We start from the raw sequence: 20,285 nt of genomic DNA on the forward strand, positions 1-20,285 counted from the left end.
ATGGTTTCAGTTTTGCCAAATTCTAATAGGATTACAGGGAAATACTGATGGCTGCATTGCTTGTTGTTTACCACTGAAGGTTGAGATAATGTGAGGATTACGGTCTGAGCTGCGTGCATTCAGATGAAATCTCCAATCTCTCAATTAGAAATGTTCAACTTGTTATATTATCAGTATTTATGAAATATTCGGAAATCGCCCATATGTTTTATTTATTCAGTACTTCAATGTAAATCCAAAATGCATGAATGAATGAATGAAGTGTGGTTTCGGCATCTGCTCTTTCACATTTGAGCGTCGTAACTGCTTTCAGATTTACCTTTCCATGTGTATTCCTAGAGGTGAGTGTCGTTCGCCATAGTAAAAAACAATATAAACTAAATATATATAGTATACTGTATATATATATATATAAGTATACTGTATATATATATATATATATATATATATATATATATATATATATGTGTATAAGTTAGGGTGCAGTCGTGTGAAATGATCACTTTGAGTTTACTTTTTCTAGCTGAGACCAGAGAGGTCAGAGGCTAGAAGTGCCTCGGGATAGTTGAGAGTGTTTTTTTCTCTTGTGGCTTCAACACCACTATGACACATGGTATGTCTGATTCCAACTGCACATCAGATAATATTTATGCAACACGGATGACACCTAAAATAGTTCAATGAGACCTGAATGAAAGAGTCTTGTCAGAACGAAAGCACAAAATTAGAGCACACACATGCAGCTTCTACCACTTTTGTGAATTAGGCGATACACTGTAGTATCGAAGGATCAGCACGTGTTGTTGACACACGAGTGCGACTTGGAGCAAACGTAGGTGCACGAGCAGTTCAGCTGGAGGCCACGCACTCCACCCAGAAATACCCACATAATGTCACAGATGGCAGAAGCCTCAGTGTGGGCTGAGTGATTTCAACGGGTCACATTGCACACATTGCGCTTTATCTTTGAGGACCCGCTCGTCTGGTGACGAGCAGCCATTTCTGTTGTCTCCTTTTGAATACAGCAACCTTTTCACAGTCCCTAATATTCAATAGTTAATTTGCCACTCCGCTGCTCCTGAATGTTGCCCTGAGCTGCAGTTGCATGAGCCCTATGACCAGTTTTCTTCTTGTTGACAGAAGCCATTTGAAAAATGGGGATTAAAGTGGTTTGAAGGCTTGTAAGGATTTTCACGGTTACATTTAAACATACAGAAATGCTCATTAATCTGCGTTCAAACACACACACACACACACATATTGGCCTGATTTGCAGACAGCTGGGTAGCTGTGTCAAGGGAAGTTGTCAGGGTCGGGAAAACAAAGGACAAATAGTTAATTAATTGCCGTGCAGTGTACTTGTTGTGGTGTAATAGAACAGCTGCATGACTCCATCACACCCTCCTTGGGTTGTTTTCTCTTGGATCCAACCTGGACGCTAATAAGCTCAAACTCTCTCCACCACAATTAGAGCCATGCTATCTACAGTACATGCTTGGGATCTCTATTGCTGCAGGACTTGTTCGCATGACGTCATATGCATATGCAGCAGCAGCAGCATCTCGTAAGTCTTACTGTATGTTAGCTTGAGGGCACAGCATGAGGCTGTTTCTTATTATACTGTTAGACTCTCTTATTACATTATACAAGAATGAATCAGCATTTTTGTTAACTTTGGGAGATAAAAACGTGACGATATTTCTCATTTGAGGAAAATCTGTATAGCGAGAACAGGGCAGCTAATCAGACTATGAACTATGGCATCACTAAGTACAGCAATACGGAAGTGGCGGTGTGCAAGGTATTATTGGAACTGCATGTTAAGTGCTTTAGACACACCTTGCAATCCAACCTAGCTTGGTGTTCACAGCGTCAGCATCAGCAAGTGACGTGTGGCTGTTTTTTCCATTGGAGTTGCTTGCAGCTGCTTGCTACTTGTTGATGTCCAAGCATAAGCTGTAGTAATTCTACATTTGATCAATTTTACACTATATGTGCCCTGCAATTGGCTGGTGACCAGTCCAGGGTGTACCCTGCCTCTCGCCCGAAGTCAGCTGGGATAGGCTCCAGCATACCCCCGCAACCCTAATTAGGATAAGCGGCATAGAAAATAGATGGATGGATAACAGTGGTTTATTTGGTCTCAAAAAATGTTGACAGCATCAATTTGTGGGTCAATAAACATTTCAAAAAGCACCTGCATTGTTTTGTGACTCGGTTAAATAAATAGTTTGTCCAGCCATTTTTTCATTGTACTTTTCTTTAAATTAATCTTAAAATATTGTTTCATCTCGTGAGTTGGGTGTCTCGTGACACCGCTAGTTAACATGTAATACCATGTTAGTCGTTTTAGTTCATGTCTGTTGTGGGGGAAACAAGTCATTATCCAACCACAAATGTTGCAATTACTTTTTTGTGATAACACAACATTTGATGGACACCATGTTTAATGTAAAGCTGTTTTGCTCTTCTATGTTACCTTATACAGCTACAGTACGTCTTGTAAAGCAGTGTCAGCACAAGTGTGTGCGCAAAGCACAGCAAAATACAGTAGCCTGCAAAAATGTTGCCTTCCCTCAGTGCAACCTAAAACTTGTCACAACACATTCTCTGGAATGGCTGTGAAATTACCTTACTGACCTTAATAATATAAGACTGTAATTTTCCCAATAAAAAAATGTGACAAAGTCCGGCCTAGACATTTATACATTCAAATAAAGCGAGCCAGAGGTTTTCTTCCGGTCACTCACACACATCAGTGACATGTAGAAATGCAGCCGTGACACAGAGACCTGCTTCAAAAAAGTGACACAAAAATTGGGCGAGTTAGCGAACACCAAGAGTGTCATGATGCTTTTAAGGTAATGGTGACCAAGGAAGGGGGCAGTGGACAGTGCAGGGAAGGCTGGGCAACAAGCGAGGCAGGGCTCAGTCGGGGAAATGGGTGACTCACACTGCAAAAAATGTACAAAAAGCAGGAGGTCAAAAAGAGTTACACGATTAAATAATTTTACTTGAATTTCAGTTACTGAATTTTCCGGACTATAAGTCACACTTTTTTCATGGTTTGGCTGGTCCTGCGACGTGGACTCCGAAGCGACTCTCCAGAGAGACTTACTCTATACTGTGTATTTTTTTTTTCACACTGACAGCCACGAGAGGGTGCTCTAAGCTTGTGTGCCAGTATCTGCTACTCGTATTACTCCTGTACCACTGAAAATTTACAATATAAACAACTTATAAAGACAACTGAGAAAGACGGAACACAAATGCCCCCAAAAAGAAAATCATATTCTGCAGATTACAAGCTGCAAGTAAACTAGTTTTTAGGGATGAGATGGATACTCGTTTTAGACGAGCATCCATTACAGATAATGCATTTTTGCCGAGTACAAGCATGAAACGAGTACAGCTCATTGGGTAACTACTTATGTATTCACTGTTCATGCTCTGTGATTGGTCAGTCACACACATTGACCACCCTTCCCTAGACACCCCACTCCCTAGTGCATTTGACAAGACAGAGTTGAAAATGGCTTGTGTCACACCGGTGACTGCTGGTGTTTTTGGAGATTTTTTTTTCATCTGCTTGCTTCTAATTTGGCTAGATATAAATTCCGATGGAAAACTTATAATTCGTAGTACTGAACGCGGTGCTTTTGAGAAAACTACAGTGAACAAGGCTGACAGATTATTCCCCCGTCTGCCATCTTTGGACGTTTGCATGAATCATCAACTTCACACAGGACATAATTCAATAATTCAATAATAAAGTCTTACGGATCACTTACACACATACACAACACACATATATCTGAATAATAAACAATAAATATAGTAACTTCTGATCAATCCATGTCAATTTCAAACTTACCGAATTAAGCCCCACCCATTTCCGCTTAAACCACCCTCACTGCCGGATTATGCCCTGCCTACTCCGAGTACAGACACGGGCACAGGTAATTTAGATGGGTGAACAGATACAGATACAGACACTGATAGTTGTGTACTCACTCATCCCTGCTAGTTATGTTTAGGCTATAGTTTTCTGAATAACTGTTAATATGTTACGTTTACAAACCACCTGTTTACGCTATGTTAACAGATGCCTATTTAGCCTGTTGTTCTCCATTTTATTGTTATTACTATAATTTGCTTTTCAAGATGAAATGTCTGTTCTTGGTGTCTGATTTTATGAAATAAATTTCCCCCAAAAAATGTGACTTATAGTCCAATGCAACTTATATATGTTTTTTTTCTTCTTCATTGTGCATTTTTGGCTGATGCAACTTATACTCCGGAGAGCGACTTATAGTCCGGAAAATACGGTACATCAAAGAAAGCTGGCGTTACCATAAGTGATGGTTCGACATCCGAGCAGGCCTTTTAAAGGGCTGGCATCAAACGAACGAGGGACAGTGGCGATCAGGGCGAATCCTTTATGATTCCATATCTGGGTAGATCTTTTAGGGATCTACAATAAGGAAATGAAAGACAAGCGAGAGGACGACAGAGGGGAAGGTTGCCGACACTGATATTGAAAACATGATTTTAAAAACAGATACATTTTGTCTTCCTAAAATAATTTTTATACAATTGTAGTACACCATTGTATCCCTTCCTGCTTGTTTTCACTAAGAGAAATATATTTGCAGTACGTGTTTTAATACTGTCATCATGTAGCAGGTAGTAGGTAGATTTCACTGTTTTGAAACTGTAAAGCGTAGCAGTGGAAAGTACTAAGCACAAGAAGAAGCGGGTTAGTGTGCAACGACAGTAATCAATCTGTTAAAGTGTGCACACTCAGGAGCTAAGTACACAGTGCACACAGTATATTTATTGAAGTGTACTGATGGAAGTATTGGATTTGAGACACAGCCCAGAACATGTGTTACCATAACTGCTGTATTAGTACCGTCCATTCTCTTATTGTAGCCAAATACTCCTCAGACAAAAGCTTGATACTAAGTGCTTTTGACGCACTATAACCATGGGAGCACCATGGAAAGGCCATGAACTTGACAAAATGCCACAACTATCAAGATAAAGCTCAAGGTTGTATATAAAATGTGTATTTTATTGTTTGTGTTACTGGATGGAGTTGTATGACTTCCCCATCAACAGCACTATATCAACAGCAACGTACCCCCCACTTGGTCTCCTAAGTCCAGTTCTGGTCAGATTTCTGTGCTGAAGAACGTGCGGTAGTTCCGCTTAGTTGCTGGGGACAGTTAAGTAAATAGTTTGGCTTCTCAAAACAATACGCGTTCAAAAGATGAATACATTTTCATCACAAAAATGTGATGAAAATGTGTTCCACAGACTACATCCAACTTCATGTAAAAAAAATCCGAAATATCCCTTTAAACTGATGCAGATACTGTTGATAAAATACACAGCAGCTGTAATATAAGAGGAATTGATGTCATTGTGCAAGCTGCTCCAAAATCCCACTTTCCCACTTTCCCCCCATCTGTGCAACAACTTGTAACTCTCAAGTTTGAAAAACCTTCCCTGTGCCTCCTGTTGTATCACCTCCTCGAGTATAATTTAGCTCCAAGCCTCGTGGCTCATAATGTCTATCCGCCTCTTTCCACCAGACTGCAGTGTCCCCACAACACTTTGATGGATTGCCGTGAGATTTTGTACAAACATTCATGGAGCCTAGAGGATCCATCATAATCACTCTGGAGATCCTCTGACATTTCCTCCAGCACCGCCATGAGGTCAACATTTGTGGTTTTAGTCAAATGTCACATTGAGTGGATGGATTGTTGCAGACGTTTCTCTGTGTTTCTGTTCCAGATTAATACGTCATTAGCATTTACTGATGATCCTTTTGGTGATTTTTTTTTGGTTCCTGTTCAAAGTAGTGTGGAACACTGGAACAAACTATTATGTCAACCTTGGCTGTGGTTTGCGTCCAAGTCTCATTAGCAAACATTAACATTCACATGTTGACATTTGACCCAAAAACCACTTGCATCTCTTGGCTTGGTTAATAGCTCATCAAGTATGTGACTACTTCCATCAGAGGAAAACTATTTATTAAATTGTAGATTTGCCAGAATGACTGACAAAAGCTGTCTGTGATGCAGGACTCATGGCAGTAATAAAACATAATGTAAGTCTGCGTCCTCTTTGTCCGTCCTTGCCGTCCTCCTCCTCAGTGCAGTAAAGATAAATGCTTGAGCACACATCCATGAACGGTAATACAGTTGGTCTAGTTTGGCTTAATGCTTGACAACTAGCAATAAATGCTCATAAACACAGCTTAACAAAAGGTACTGTATATGTTTCAGTCCACGTTAAAGTAATAACACCATACTTGATAACAGCAACGTAAGTAATTTCAAAGACATATACAGTATATGTATTGAGGTGACCCTGAATTGCAGGAGCTCATCCCTCTCGCTGCCAGACTCCATTTGAATAATTCATATGTGGCAATAAATGGAGGCTGAGTCTTTGGCACTAAGTTGGAGGACTGGCACCTAAGAAATGGGAAAATTCAGTTTTTCTATCAAATCACCATGACATTAATAAAATCAACATGAGAAGTCTACTCTTGTTATTCTTCTCATTTTTCTCTGCTCTTGCCCAATCAGTCATCAGCATGTCGGCGTCAGGCTGCTTCCAGCTGTGCTTGTCACACTGTGATTTGTGGAACCGATAAGAGCTCTGATTGAACATTTGTTTGGCGTGTGGAAACATCACTGGAGAATGGTGTGGATGTTCATTTTGTTTCTCCCAACACTTTTTTTGGTCAGGCGCAATTGGCTGGAACATTGGGCGAAAAAGCAGACAAAACAAAACGGATGTCAAGTGAGGATTGATGGTTATTTCTCATAAATATTGTCGCCAACTGAACTCAAATCATTGCCCACTGACCTCAGTGCCTGGTGAAATATGTTGAAACCGGCGCGGTGTCAGACTGTAGCGCAGGCTGCCATAGTCAATCACTGGGCAGAATATGACGCATGTGTTGGTAAAAATGGAACGGTACAAGGCCAAAGGGTTCAAGGAATGGGAATAGCTTCATTATACGTGTGTCTAGCTTCTCAATGTATCATTGTATTCATTGTCATATCATCAACATCTGTTGTAGTGATAGAGGTGGTTGACTATTTGTATTTGTTTGTCGTGTGTGAGCCCAAACCTACACGCTATGTTGTAAAACTTACTTAGTACCTGAAAACATGATTAAATGTTAATAAGCACTGATGAAAAATTGTTTGGGCTTTGTTATGAAGTGTAATTTGCAATTATGCTGCATTGGTAAATCAATGCAGCAGTACAAACATGCGTTTGTTAACCAACAAAGTCAAGGAATGCACATGTTAACACAAAGATAGAACGGCACACCATGGTGCACGAACTAATGTTTTGCTGGTGTTTTTCAGGGACTTTGTGTGCAGCCTAAATGACTAAGTGGAACTTGTTCAAGCACCAGACAACGCCCATGGTCGCCGCCAAGCCAACAGGGGCCAGTGCCTTGACTGTGACTCCTGCCCCTGTCGCTCTCGTCTCTGCAGACAACTCCACTGAGCCGGTCAGCAAGAACGATGCCTTTGATGAGATCAAAAACAAGTTTCTGAATGAAATTGATAAGATCCCATGTGAGTACCAAAACCAGCTTGTAATCATCTTGTATTGATGTGACTAAGCAATGTGTTTTTGGAATTGGATTTTCTCTTTTGCTTCAGGCATTGGCTGCCTCATAATAACTTTATTGAGTATTGATCAGTGACTGCCCCTCCTTATGGCACAGAAATCTAATTTTCACCCAATCTAATCGCTCTGCCAACACCTCTTACTAAATATGTTTCGCCCAGAGCATGACATGGACCAAGCTCAATGAGTGGTCGGTCAAATGTCAAAGTATTTGCTTCTTCCCTCTCTGGCTGGGAATGTTTCACCTATACTGATGCGTTTACCCTCCTCAGTGCCGTCCTGGGCCATCATTGCCATAGCTGTGGTCGCTGCTTTACTTATTCTAACGTGCTGCTTCTGCATCGTCAAGAAATGTTGTTGCAAGAAGAAGAAGAACAAGAAGGGCAAGAAGGGGAAGGGTGACATGGGGATGAAGAACCTCAAAGGAGGAGAGGTATGTGACACCGTCGGGGGTGGTGGGAATTGTATCCATTTTGAACTGGTTTATAAGCCTTTGAGATATCTGCTACAAGGTTTATAAAATAGCATTTATAAGCCATGTGTAGAGCAATTGGGATAGAGATGCATGCAGGGATAGGAATGGATTTTGAAAACCAAGGTCAACATTTTTAAAAAGTTTGTTTATATATCCTGGCCCGTGAACAACAGAAACCGCAATTTATTAGCATTGGCAACCATGTTCCCTCAAAGTGCTTGTCAGTTAAATCAACTCACAAATGATTTGTAAACATTTTCCCAGAAGCTATTTTACCAACATAATATTTACATTATGTTGCTCCTTCGGGTTTTAAAAGGTTTTACTTAACTTAACATAAATGACTCCCATTCATGCGGACCTACATAATAACGAGGTGTCTTATCTATCAAGCTTGCGTACGCACAAAACAGGGCTGAAACGTTGTGTAGGCCTTTTTCCATGCAAAGTATGTGAGCTATAAAAACACAACCTGATGTGAGAATGTGCGCGCCGGTACGGCACCTTTGTAGCCGGCGTACGCAGTTTATGAAGACATGGCAAAAGTGGTCAGGTGAAATGTTAGAAATAAACAGCCGAGAAAGATCATCATTGCATGACAACATCATGGTGTTGCTATTTTACATGACACTGACGGATATCATTTGGCATTTATTATAAACACACACCTTGATGCACGCGTGTGCTATCCGGACTGAAGGATGCATGAAAAACACAATGCAGTGTTTGAATATTTCATCATTCTATTTTCTAATCGTGATCATATTGCATGTTCGATTAATATTAATTATAACAAACTTAAATAACAAAATTAAATACTTCTATAGCATTTTAGGTTTACAAGACACAGAGACACAGAGCTAATATGTCCTCAGTGCTCTGTTGCACCCTTTTCTTGAGACAATTTATCAAAAAACAATACAGTTTTCCGTTGCATATGTCAAGTATGTCATCAATAGGAACATTTATTATTTATATTATATAAAGTTTATATTTATTTATCCTTTATTTGTGTGGATAGTCTCAGGGCTGTGTGCGTAAAGTTACTCCTATTAGTTTCCTTTTCCACAAGTAATGAGGTTTTCTTCTGTTGTGCTTTGAACTAACACGCAACATTGGTTCCTCGTAAAATAATTATAATATACCTAATATTTTGATGGTGTTAATATCATCATATGTTAAATATATATCCATCTGGAATTACAGCAATTAATTTTTGACATAACATCAGCCCCGTTTTCAGTCTTTGCGTCCACCTTTAAATTAAACAGATTTTGCAAAGCTTTTATTCATCTAAAATGTGGTATCAATTAGGAAAAATGTAGAAACATGCCCAGTAAAAATAAAAATATGACACTTTTTTTCATTATTTCCACCTCCGTTTCCGTAAAAGTCAGCTTCTTCATCCTTGTCGTCTTCCCACCAGCCGTGATAGCAATGCAGTAAAGGCTCTTTAAATATGGACACCACATTCATGAGTTACTTTGCATTGACCTTCTATGGTGAAGTGGGGGCGTCGAGAGGGCGTAACTTGAGGCGGAGTTGCGTACGCACACTTCACCTCAACGTGGACTCTATAAACTACAAATTGCATAAATCTGTGCATACGCCACTTTTTATAGGTGTGAATATTTTTGTCTGTACGCATCAGAACACTTGTTTGTACTGTATGCACATTTTAGGTTTCTGGTGTACCGAGACTTTTAGGCAGGGCGAAAGTCCACCGGGGTTCAATGCATAGACTTAATTCTTAGCACGTGTGCACTTTATTCCGCATTTATGCAAACATCATAACTGTTTTGTCTAAAAAAAACTACCCATTTTGAGCATTTATTGAAATGTTCAAAACAATGTTGTCATGTAAATCCAAATTCCTCCGTTGTCAGTGTAAAACAGCCTAATGTAAACAACCTCCTACTTGTTTCCAGCAAGTGTAGACAGATGAGTTTAACATACCTAATAGCAATTCAACTGACCGCTGTCAACAAACACGCCCACCGCTGATGAGGATTGATAAGGTCACCATCAGGATTACAACGTTCAGACAAGTTAGAGGTTGATCTTGATTCCTATACCTGGATGCATGCAGCCATAGTTTTGACTCAAGAGACAATCACAAAAGAAAAGCTCATGTTTCACACTACTTTTTCAACAATAACCAAGGAGCAAAAGCTGTATTCAATGGCTTTTTAACCAGGGCCGTGTATTCTCCACAGGTGACAATAACACCCTTTACCCACAATGATTATCTTTTTTTTAAATTCTCTCTTCTTTTTTATGTGATGTATTTGTCATAAATACAGTCAGACCTGTCTTAGCGGCCACCTTTATATAGAACGGCCACCTGTCTATAGCAGCCACTAAGAAAATCCCCCTCAGCAAATTTACATGTTATAGACCCTGTGTATAGCAGTCACCTGTCCAACGCGGCCAGCGGCCACCCATTTTGTCTCCCTTGGTCAATATCTGACCGCATATAGCGGCCAAATTACCGACTCAAGTAGAAGCTTCATGCACGAAAAAGTTTCGTTTTTCAATCAAGGAAGCCGTCGTGTGCAGACTTTAATTACTGAGTCCTAGCTCAGTCACAATCATTCACAAGATCCACACAAACTGTCAGTTGTTCCACATAAAAAAGCCGTCTTCTTTTGAGCTTGCTATTTCCTCGTCAAACATGTAACTTTAAGAGCATTTGCACCAAAACATTACCGCAAATTAGGCTGGGAACAGGACGTGCTCCCAGCGACGCTACAATAAAAAAAAAAAAACATATGCTAGCATGCATGCGGCAGGGGGAGCAAAACTGAGTTTGGTTGTACTTAATTGAAGTATTTTAGAATGTAGTCACGTTATTTTTCATCAATCCTCATCCACAAATCCATCAAAGTCCTCATCTTCTGTATTCGACACAAACAAAGCCGTCTTCTTTTTCGTTCGCTACTAGTCTGTTAACTTGTCAGTGTTATTCAGCTCCGAAGCAAAGAAGGAAACTTCTCCTGTTGCTTCTGCCAACTTTGTTTATTGAACGCGGCCACCAGACAGCAGCTCAGAACACACACACATCTCTCAGCATCGTCTCTCCTTCCTGCTTTCCCACAAGGCAAAGGTTAAACAAGCCCCACTACATAGCTGTCCCGGCAATGCCTGTAAGAAATGACACCGTTTATTTCCTGGTGTGCACTGGTCAATACTGTAATGCCGCTTGTTGTGGGGAAGGAGAGACTCACGTCGCCGATGCACTTTAATGGCTTTATTAACAGCGGAGAACACTGCAGGACTTTACATTCACGCCAACATAAACACACTTCCCAACTCTCTCCAAACTCACAGCTAGCACTGACCCTAGCTCTCCTGCTCGGGAAGCCCACCATCACTTCCCGTCACTTCCTGATGAACTAAAGCTGTAATGACACTGCCGTATAAAAAGTAAAATATAAAAAACAAGTGTAAGACATTACTAGCATAGCTTTGTTCTGTGGGTCGTGGATATATTCTGTCAGTTATTATTAAGCCTCTAGCTTCCTTTTAGTAAGTAAAAACCTTGGCTATGATTGCACTACATTGTCATGTAGACCTACAAAGTACACTTGGAAGAACAAGAGGTGAATAAATGTATTGAAACTGATGAGGGGTAGGATTAAATAAGCTTTGCTTCTTCCTACTCCTTTTTGGACATGCAAAATTGTGAATTGTACTATGTGAGGTGCTACTGTTTGACTCATGCATGTTCAGGATTAAAACCATGAACCATGATAATAACAAGCCTAGTAGTGTTGTACAACTTTTATCCGCAGTCCGCAGTGCCCTCTACTGGTCAACATTATTATTATTTTTTTCCCCTTTTTTGTTTTTTTTCCTCTACTGGTCAACATTCAAACCGGACGCCAACCTGTCTATAGAGGCCACCTGTCTATAGCGGCCACTTTTGCAGACTCCCTCTAGTGGCCGCTATAGACAAGTTTGACTGTATTGTTGTCTCTCTCTCTCTCGCTCTCTCTCTTTCTCATGTGCTTTGGGATTTAAGTGGAAAATGACATGTCCTATCTATTCAGCTCACCCCCAAACACTGTTTTCACAACCTTTCAACAATTATTCTAAAAACGACAAAAAGAAAATAGAACAATTGTCCTTATGCAGGTCTTATAATTAATTTTTAACATGCCTCAGCGATGATTTGTCGACTCACATTGGGTTAGGTAACAATGCATCTAGAAGAGAAGTTATTTTAAGGCACAATGGATGTGCTGTGCAAGATATGATTGTGCTAATGAGGAGGTTGGCCTATCAGTCATTTTCCTCGCTCGCTACTGCATTTGCTGTGATTACCCTTCTTTGGTGTCTGCTGTGAGTTCAATCTCTTCCTTTGTCTCTGCTCTCCTCCTTCCTGCTTTGTGTCTTATATGTGCTCCGTGTATCTTGACTGTGGTGGACTTCTCTGCCTACGGTAGGTCTGATAGCACGCGGCGCCCCTCTCTGGCCTCTCTGAGTAAGCGCAGACCAGTGCAGAGGGGGGAGCATTGGGGCGGGCTGGGCTTGGAGGGATTGGATTGCAATGATGATGACAATGAGTGCTATGGCTTCCTTAGTTCTTTGCAAGCTTAGGTGCTGCCGGTGCTTGAGGAATCTTTGGGAGCAATTAAACTGCTTCGCAAAATCCACTGAACTGACATGCCACACCAACTGCTATGTCTTGATAGAGATTGTTCTCTTCAGAAATGTGACCCCCCCCTCCCCCCCATCAAATACCTGTTTTAATGCAAATGGTTTGAAATGCCTTTGATTGAGCCTTTGAATGACTAGTGCACTCAGCAATTCACTAGTGATCACTAACATGCATGTGCAAGGGCTAAGCTGGATCCTGTCATTCCAATGCAACCCACCAGTGAACTTTGGGCATGCTTCCACCATCATGGGCCGTTATAGTGCAACACAATTCAAGAGGTGACATCTCACTATGAATTCCTCTCAAGGTCTGAAATTTACAAGCTGGCGCCCCACTTGTGCAAACACGCTCAGAGTTCCATGACAGATGAAACTTTGTTTTGTATCTCTTGACAAAGACCAGCATACGCCCTTGCAGTAGGTAACATTGAATGGCCACAACTTGACTTGAGAGTAACTTTCCTGGATGATCCATGCTGCTGACGTACAAAGGTGACAGTCATTGAGGAGAAATGATGAGCCTGAATATTTGCCCCAAATTTGCCTTCAACCATAGAGTCCTGATTTTAGTCTATGCAAAGATAAGCGTAGTCACTGCCCTGTTGCTTCAGATAATACTTGTTTTTGATATTCACCCAGTGGAGTTGAGCAGAGGGCATGCATTCAAACATACCATGTCTTTATCTCTCAGCCCACTCTAGGAATATGGGGAAAACCGAAAATTCTCAAGGCAGTATGATGAGTTCAGACATTTTTGATCCCGACAAAAATGTGTATCAACCCTTTTCAAACGTTGTCCATCTTCAGGCTTACAAGGTAATTCATTTACATCAGCCATCAGAAAGAGACATGCGCTGCATTGTGTGGCCTGGCATGTTTGAATGAAAAGCATTTACCACAATAAAAATTGAGAATGCTACAAACAAGGACAAATGTGTGAGTTTACAAGAGGGTGTGCGAGTTGTCAAGCAAGCATGAGAGCCTGCATGCACGCAAGGCAAATGTGTGCGTGTTTGTGTGTGTGTGTGTGTGTGTGTGTGTGTGTGTGTGTGTGTGTGTGTGTGTGTGGAGAAAGAATGAGTGAGAGGTGTGTGTATTTCTTTCAGCTCACCAGAGAGTAGCTGGACCCGCCAGTTTTTTTCACGAAGGAAGACATCTGTGTTTTCTCGAGATGACAGCCATAGGAACGTCAGGAAGCTTCAAACTCTTAAATCCAAAGTGAAAGGGCATTTTGAAAGCCACATTTTGGCAAGCCTTACTAACATGCGCGACTGTTGCCATGAAACTGCACTTGAACAAAGCTAAAAAGTACGTAATAAGCAAGCATGTAGGCTTTTCAGGGGTGCACGGGGTGTAAATTCCTCCAAACCAGCAAGTGGCAGTATTTTTTATTTCCTATTCAGAGCCAAACCAGAGGACTGCACAAAACAAGTTGACTTTGACTTTGACCTTTCCTAGCTTTAGACACATTCAATAATCCACAGTTCTCTTAAATGGAATAAAAGACCACCACAACTGTCTTTCAAGTGAGCATTCTATAATCTCACACACATTAGCTCATTAATGATTAATTTGTAATATCCAGTAGAACCTTGCTTTTCGAGGGAGTTACATCCCACGCCAACCAATGAATGGGGAAAATCTGTGAGTAATTAACACGCCCATAAAAATGTCTGTTTAACACATGGCTCGCTTCTCCCCCTCCAAACCCTCCTACTAGCTTGACGTTGACATTCTCCTCCGATTTCAGATCAACAGTAAAAGCGCCAGAATCCTTCAACATTGTTGACTGGTCACAGAAGCTAAAAAGCTAAATGCACAATCCAGGTTTAATCACTAAATATGCCTCACACAATTATTAAACATTTTCAATTATAAAATGATTGATCGAACAGATGAATCAGATGAATCAGAGTCACAGACCAGCACGGCAACTGCACTTACGTCTGTTGTGGAGTCGCCTCCACCTCAACTCTTCCCTGCCCTGCAGGCTGCTGGGTCATCCCAGCTAGCTGTTGAAGAAGCCACACTGCTTGCCTGTAACGAATTTCGAACATATATTAACTTGTGTTCACCTCCCTGAAAGTTTTGAGAGGCCGGATTGTTCCGTGTAAGTTTCACTTTTGCAACTCATAGGGCCACCGAACAAATTGCGAAATCTCAATGCTTGACAAAAAAACATTATCTTTCAAGCATAAACTTAAAAATTGTGGGCTTTTTAAACAGTGGTACATGAACCTGTATTGTCACGTACAGTCGTCTCTCGTTTATCACAGTGAATTGGTTCCAGACCCGAATGCGATAGTAGGATTCAATATTAATAAATCGACTATTTTTGTAGTTAGAGCATTGAAAAACCTGTTTATGACGTACTTTCTAAATATGAGTTTTACCATAATTAGAGCCCTGTAGACATGCAATAATACCCCTATAGTCACCTTTACACTCCTGTTACTCTTTGTTTACACCACATTGCGAACGCACTGGCGAGGGGATCACTGCACTGCTTTAAACATGGTATGCTACCGAGCTAACTAGTTAGCCTCCAATTTGTTTATTCTAAACTTAAGAAAGTGTTTCAAACAGAGTGGGATTGAAGGACAGAGTAAGAAGCCAAAAACTTACCACTTCCACACAGAATTGAAGGATAACTTTTTTTTCACTATGTCATGTCGGACATGCCATGTCTGACTCCATGCAGTGTGAAGGTAATCAAATGTAACAATGTCTCACCAGTGTAATATTACTGACGCCTAGTGACCAGAATACTACATATGACTTGTCTTTCAATATTTTTTTTACTAATAATAGTCCATAGTCAACCACAAAACGGTGGTTATTTATGAATTAATACATTTTTGAAAAACCTAGATAGAGTGAGGGAGCGATGTTTGAACCACGATGTAGCGAGGGACGACTGTATTTATACAGTAAATTATTACTGACTTAGGGTGAATGAGATGTGAAAGTGCCCATTTTAGGAGAGAGAATAAAATAAAAATATAAAAATTATTTTTTAAATTTGCAGGCTGTGAATGCTGACTCGCGAATGTGCGAGGATCCACTGTATATTTTGTGTGTTTGCACTATTGCCGTGTGGAAGTCATTTTTGAAAGTTTGTTTTCTTGTATACAATGACGGTGTAGAACATGAGAGTGAACATGCAAACTGTTTACATGTTAGTGCATGGCTGTTAGACTTGATGTAATTTATTTCTGTACTACCCAGTATTACGTCCCATGTAACTCTTCTATGTTATTTTCTTCTCCCTGTATTGCTCTCTACTACTATTTTGTAGTTCAGGACAACCTCACTGCCTCATTTTTAAATAATAGTCGGGCAATAGAAAAAACAGCAAATGGTGTCACCCAAGAAATAGTGAAATCAAGTCAGGTTGCAACCGTGGTCATCGATGAACAGATTGCACTAGTAACACCTGCGTGTGTGGGGGTAAGTGTCAGGTAGGTGCTGTGACTAACCTGACTGCTGACGGCCGAGTTGACCAGCACAGCTGCTGACGCAAAACCATTTGCTCACTCTTCCCTCTGCCGCCTTCCACACCTCTGTCTTTGCAGAAACAACAGGATGACGATGACGAAGAAGATGACATTGAACCTGGACTGACTGGAGATGAGAAAGAAGAGGAGGTGAAGGAGAAAGAGAAGCTCGGGAAGCTGCAGTACTCCATTGATTATGACTTCCAGGAGAACAAGGCAAGAACATAATCAGTCAAAAACAACATTCTGTGTAGTTTAGTTACAGGTTGACTACTTGGTAAATGATACAAACGATCCTGTTCAATAGTATACAATTGATCTCACATTCTTTTCTGTATATTTGTGCAGCACCTTCCTTCCTTTAGCCTGATATTTGTTGTTGATGGTTAAAAAGAAGCATAACACCCCCACATTGACTTTTTATCACTTGTACCAAATTCCCCAGCTGACAGTGGGAATCCTACAAGCCGCTGATCTCCTCTCTATGGACAGCGGTGGCACGTCTGACCCCTACGTCAAGGTCTTTGTTCTCCCCGACAAGAAGAAGAAGTTTGACACGAAGGTTCACAAGAAAACACTGAATCCTGTCTTCAATGAGACTTTTACCTTCAAGGTAAGCCATGACAGTTTGTAGTCCCGTTAGTTCTCATTACTATTTCAAATGACATTTTCAAGTGTCAAGTGTGACCGGTCCTGCGCAAGGTACGGACCGTCTGCCTCGCTTTCCTCTGAGAGCCTGCTTAGCTCCTTTTTCCGCAACTTTCATCTACTGGTGATAAAAGGCTGCAGACATTTTGAAGGTGGCCAACAAGGAGAATGTGGGCGAGAATCAAATTAAAGGAGAGGGCCACCTTTGGTGGCTGCTGACACAGCTCGATGAAACAATTCAAACAGCTTGTCAAAGTCAGGTCAGGTCTGCTGAAATAGCATGTTAAGCCTGACTGTTGTAAGGTCCACACCAAACTCACGGCTAATATTATTGTTGTGGTCTGAAAGCTGCAGTCTACATTCATGACATGTGGAAGCATGCTGTAAATCTGCTACACCATTAACTCATTCAATCCCAGCCATTTTTCAAAAGACAACCCCTTCAGTACTGGTCATTTTCGACAATTTTGACTGGCACACAGAATACCGTGTTCTATGGCTATATAAACATGGAACCTACCAAAAGAAATATTAGAGACTCCCGCCTTTCATCAGAAATAAAGGTTGTTTCTACCTTTTTCCGTTCTTGAGTAATCAGCAGTAGAAGTTTCAGGAAAATATCATCTTTTTGTTAAAAGATACATTTCAAGCGTAACTTTCACTTTGACATAAATATTTGTTGCTTTTGTGACAGCTCAAATATCTCAACAACGTTACCAACATAAATAACACAAAAAAGGGTTGTTTTACATGAAAAATAACAATTAATTTACAAATATAACATCATGAACTATTTACAATTTTTACATTTGGAAGTGAGCTATGTGTGTGCATACGTGTGTGTGCGTGTGCATGCGTTGCCTAACCTTCTGCATGCTACACTCCTCTCACTTCCTCCGTCCTGTCATGTGTGATTTTCTCTTCACTTGATCATTGCCAGCTCTTATCAAATGCACTTCTGCAACCTCGTGGCCGTTTTTATGGCTTAAAATTGCTAAGTGAAATGCATTAGTGGAGAGTTGCGTCACTACCTCTTTTTGCCTCTCACGGAAAAAAAAACGTAAAAGACATATTAATACGTTGTTGGGATTAGGCGTTTGGGATTATAAAAACGTATAAATACATCTTTGGTGTTGAATGAGTTCATTACTAAAATGACACTGATTCCTGTTTTCTAGATTCCATTCCAAGAGATGGGAGGAAAGACCCTGGTCATGTCCGTCTATGACTTTGATCGCTTCTCCAAACATGACGTCATCGGCGAGATTAAAATACCCATGAACACCCTTGACCTGGCAAAGCCAATCGAAGAGTGGCGAGACTTGGACAGCGCAGACCAAGAAGAGGTAATAGAGTCGAGAGGGAAAGTGCTACCCTGCAGCAATATCGCTCTGAAAGCTACTGCCTGCTTCCACTGCAGCTGTGCTGGATTTATGAAGCACACAAGGTCACTTAAATTTGCTTTAAACCAAGACATTTTCTAATTATACTATATAGGGTTAGAAGAATGAAAGCTAAACCATAAAAGCATGATTGGATGAGAGCCATCAAACACATTTGTGAAACAGGTCCTTCCAATTTCAGTGACCTCTGACCTGACAAATGTTCTTCTAAAAGAATTAACACAATTTTCCATAGACATTCTAAAATCTCGTCAAAGGTTTTGCAAACTGTCATATGCTCTGTTTCCAAGCTACCTGTTTTGAAGCACGTCTGCCTTTAGATTTTGAAACAGCAATGTTTAAAAGATACTTCTGGATTTATACCAATAGCCTCTTAAGAGGCCGTAGTTTTTCTATATACTTCATTATACTCTCTGTGATGAGGAATAAGGACGATTCTTTCTGTTTTAAATGTAATGACAGCTGCGTTTACCTTAAAAAAGGCATCCATAACTTCCTCTCAATTTTCATTCTCGTAACAGCCGGAGAAGCTGGGTGACATTTGCATCTCTCTGCGTTACGTCCCCACTGCTGGCAAACTCACAATCTGTATTCTGGAGGCCAAGAACCTGAAGAAAATGGACGTGGGTGGTCTTTCAGGTATGCAAACTTCAATTCAACCGCGTTTAAGATTTTGAGGTTTTCACAAGGATTACAGCGTACAACAATCTTTGGCCATAGCTGTTAGGTCAGCAGCCCTCCACTCATGTTCTGACTCTGCAGTACCCACAATGCAGCACCCACCGCTCCCCCAAATTCAGCTGTGGCGCCATCTGTTGGTACATCACAGCATTGCTACCCAAGTAGGCATGTGCGTCATGCTCGTCTTCTTTCAGATCCATATGTGAAGATTAACCTGCTGCAGAATGGGAAGAGGCTGAAGAAGAAGAAGACGACAGTGAAGAAGAACACACTGAATCCTTACTACAATGAGTCCTTCAGCTTTGAGATTCCTCTTGAGCAAATGCAGGTAAGAACCGGATAATTTCAAAGCACTCAACTAAATAAACTGTGTACACATTAAAGCATGTCGTGATTGAAAATAAGTAGGGATGTACATGGGTAGGCATGTAGAATGAGGTGAGCAGATACAGCATGTAGATAGTGAGTAGGTTATTAGTTATGTGGGTAGGTAGGCAGGTGTCAAGGTAGGTAAGTATGTATGTACGTTGGAAGGTTGTAGTACAGCAAGTGGGTACAGTAATCCGTCGTTTATCGCGGTTAATTGGTTCCAAGGCCAGCCATGACAAGTGAATTTCCGCAAAGTAGGATTCCTTATTTAGAAATCAAATATTTTTGTGGTTAGAGCATAGAACGCCTGTTTGCAACCTTCTAAATATGGGTTTTAACATTATTAGAGCCCGTTAAACATGAAATAACACCCCTATAGTGTATAAATGTGTTCCTTAGTGGAGCGGCGTGGCAGGCGCACAGGAAGTGACATCGGGGGTTCAGAGTTGAGTTTTAGCATGGTGTGGGTTACAGCCGCAACACTAGCCTGTGTTTTATTAGGGATTATTGTGCCTTTTGTGAGCTAATTCAAACCTGCAATGAAAGCCTGTTGCTCCGACGATCAAGTCTGGTGTGTGTGTGTGTCTCACCTAACATTGCAGTCATATTACTGACACCTAGTGACCAGTGTGCAATAGTACATATCATTCACAGTGTGTTTGATATCATTTATGCATCTTCTGAATGCCTTATACAATGGTGTGAAAAAGTGTTTGCCACCATCCTGATTCATTTTTTTGCATGTTTGTCACACTTAAATGTTTCAGATCATCAAACAAATTTAAAATGTTAGTCAATGACAACACAGCTGAACACAAAATGCAGTTTTTAAATGAAACTTTCCATTATTAAGGGAGAAAAAAATGCAAACCTACA

General features: G+C 40.7%; 1 protein-coding gene across 5 annotated transcripts in view; it reads left to right on the plus strand.

Annotated features, from left to right (window-relative positions):
• Positions 1-20,285, plus strand: part of LOC129182920 (synaptotagmin-2-like) — a 90,903-nt gene that overhangs the window by 63,363 nt on the left and 7,255 nt on the right. For 4 of the 5 annotated variants that reach the window (XM_054779615.1, XM_054779589.1, XM_054779596.1 and 1 more), the window contains 7 exons: positions 7,404-7,619; positions 7,947-8,107; positions 16,387-16,524; positions 16,754-16,921; positions 18,135-18,302; positions 18,881-18,998; positions 19,235-19,368. In XM_054779615.1, coding sequence (XP_054635590.1) covers positions 7,424-7,619; positions 7,947-8,107; positions 16,387-16,524; positions 16,754-16,921; positions 18,135-18,302; positions 18,881-18,998; positions 19,235-19,368 — 1,083 coding nt within the window. In that variant the 5' untranslated portion in view covers positions 7,404-7,423. The remainder of the gene's footprint in view (positions 1-7,403; positions 7,620-7,946; positions 8,108-16,386; positions 16,525-16,753; positions 16,922-18,134; positions 18,303-18,880; positions 18,999-19,234; positions 19,369-20,285) is intronic. The other variant, XM_054779624.1, reaches the window with a different exon arrangement.

The sequence above is a fragment of the Dunckerocampus dactyliophorus genome, chromosome 1, assembly GCF_027744805.1.
Source record: "Dunckerocampus dactyliophorus isolate RoL2022-P2 chromosome 1, RoL_Ddac_1.1, whole genome shotgun sequence".
NCBI classification, from domain to species: Eukaryota; Metazoa; Chordata; class Actinopteri; order Syngnathiformes; family Syngnathidae; genus Dunckerocampus; species Dunckerocampus dactyliophorus.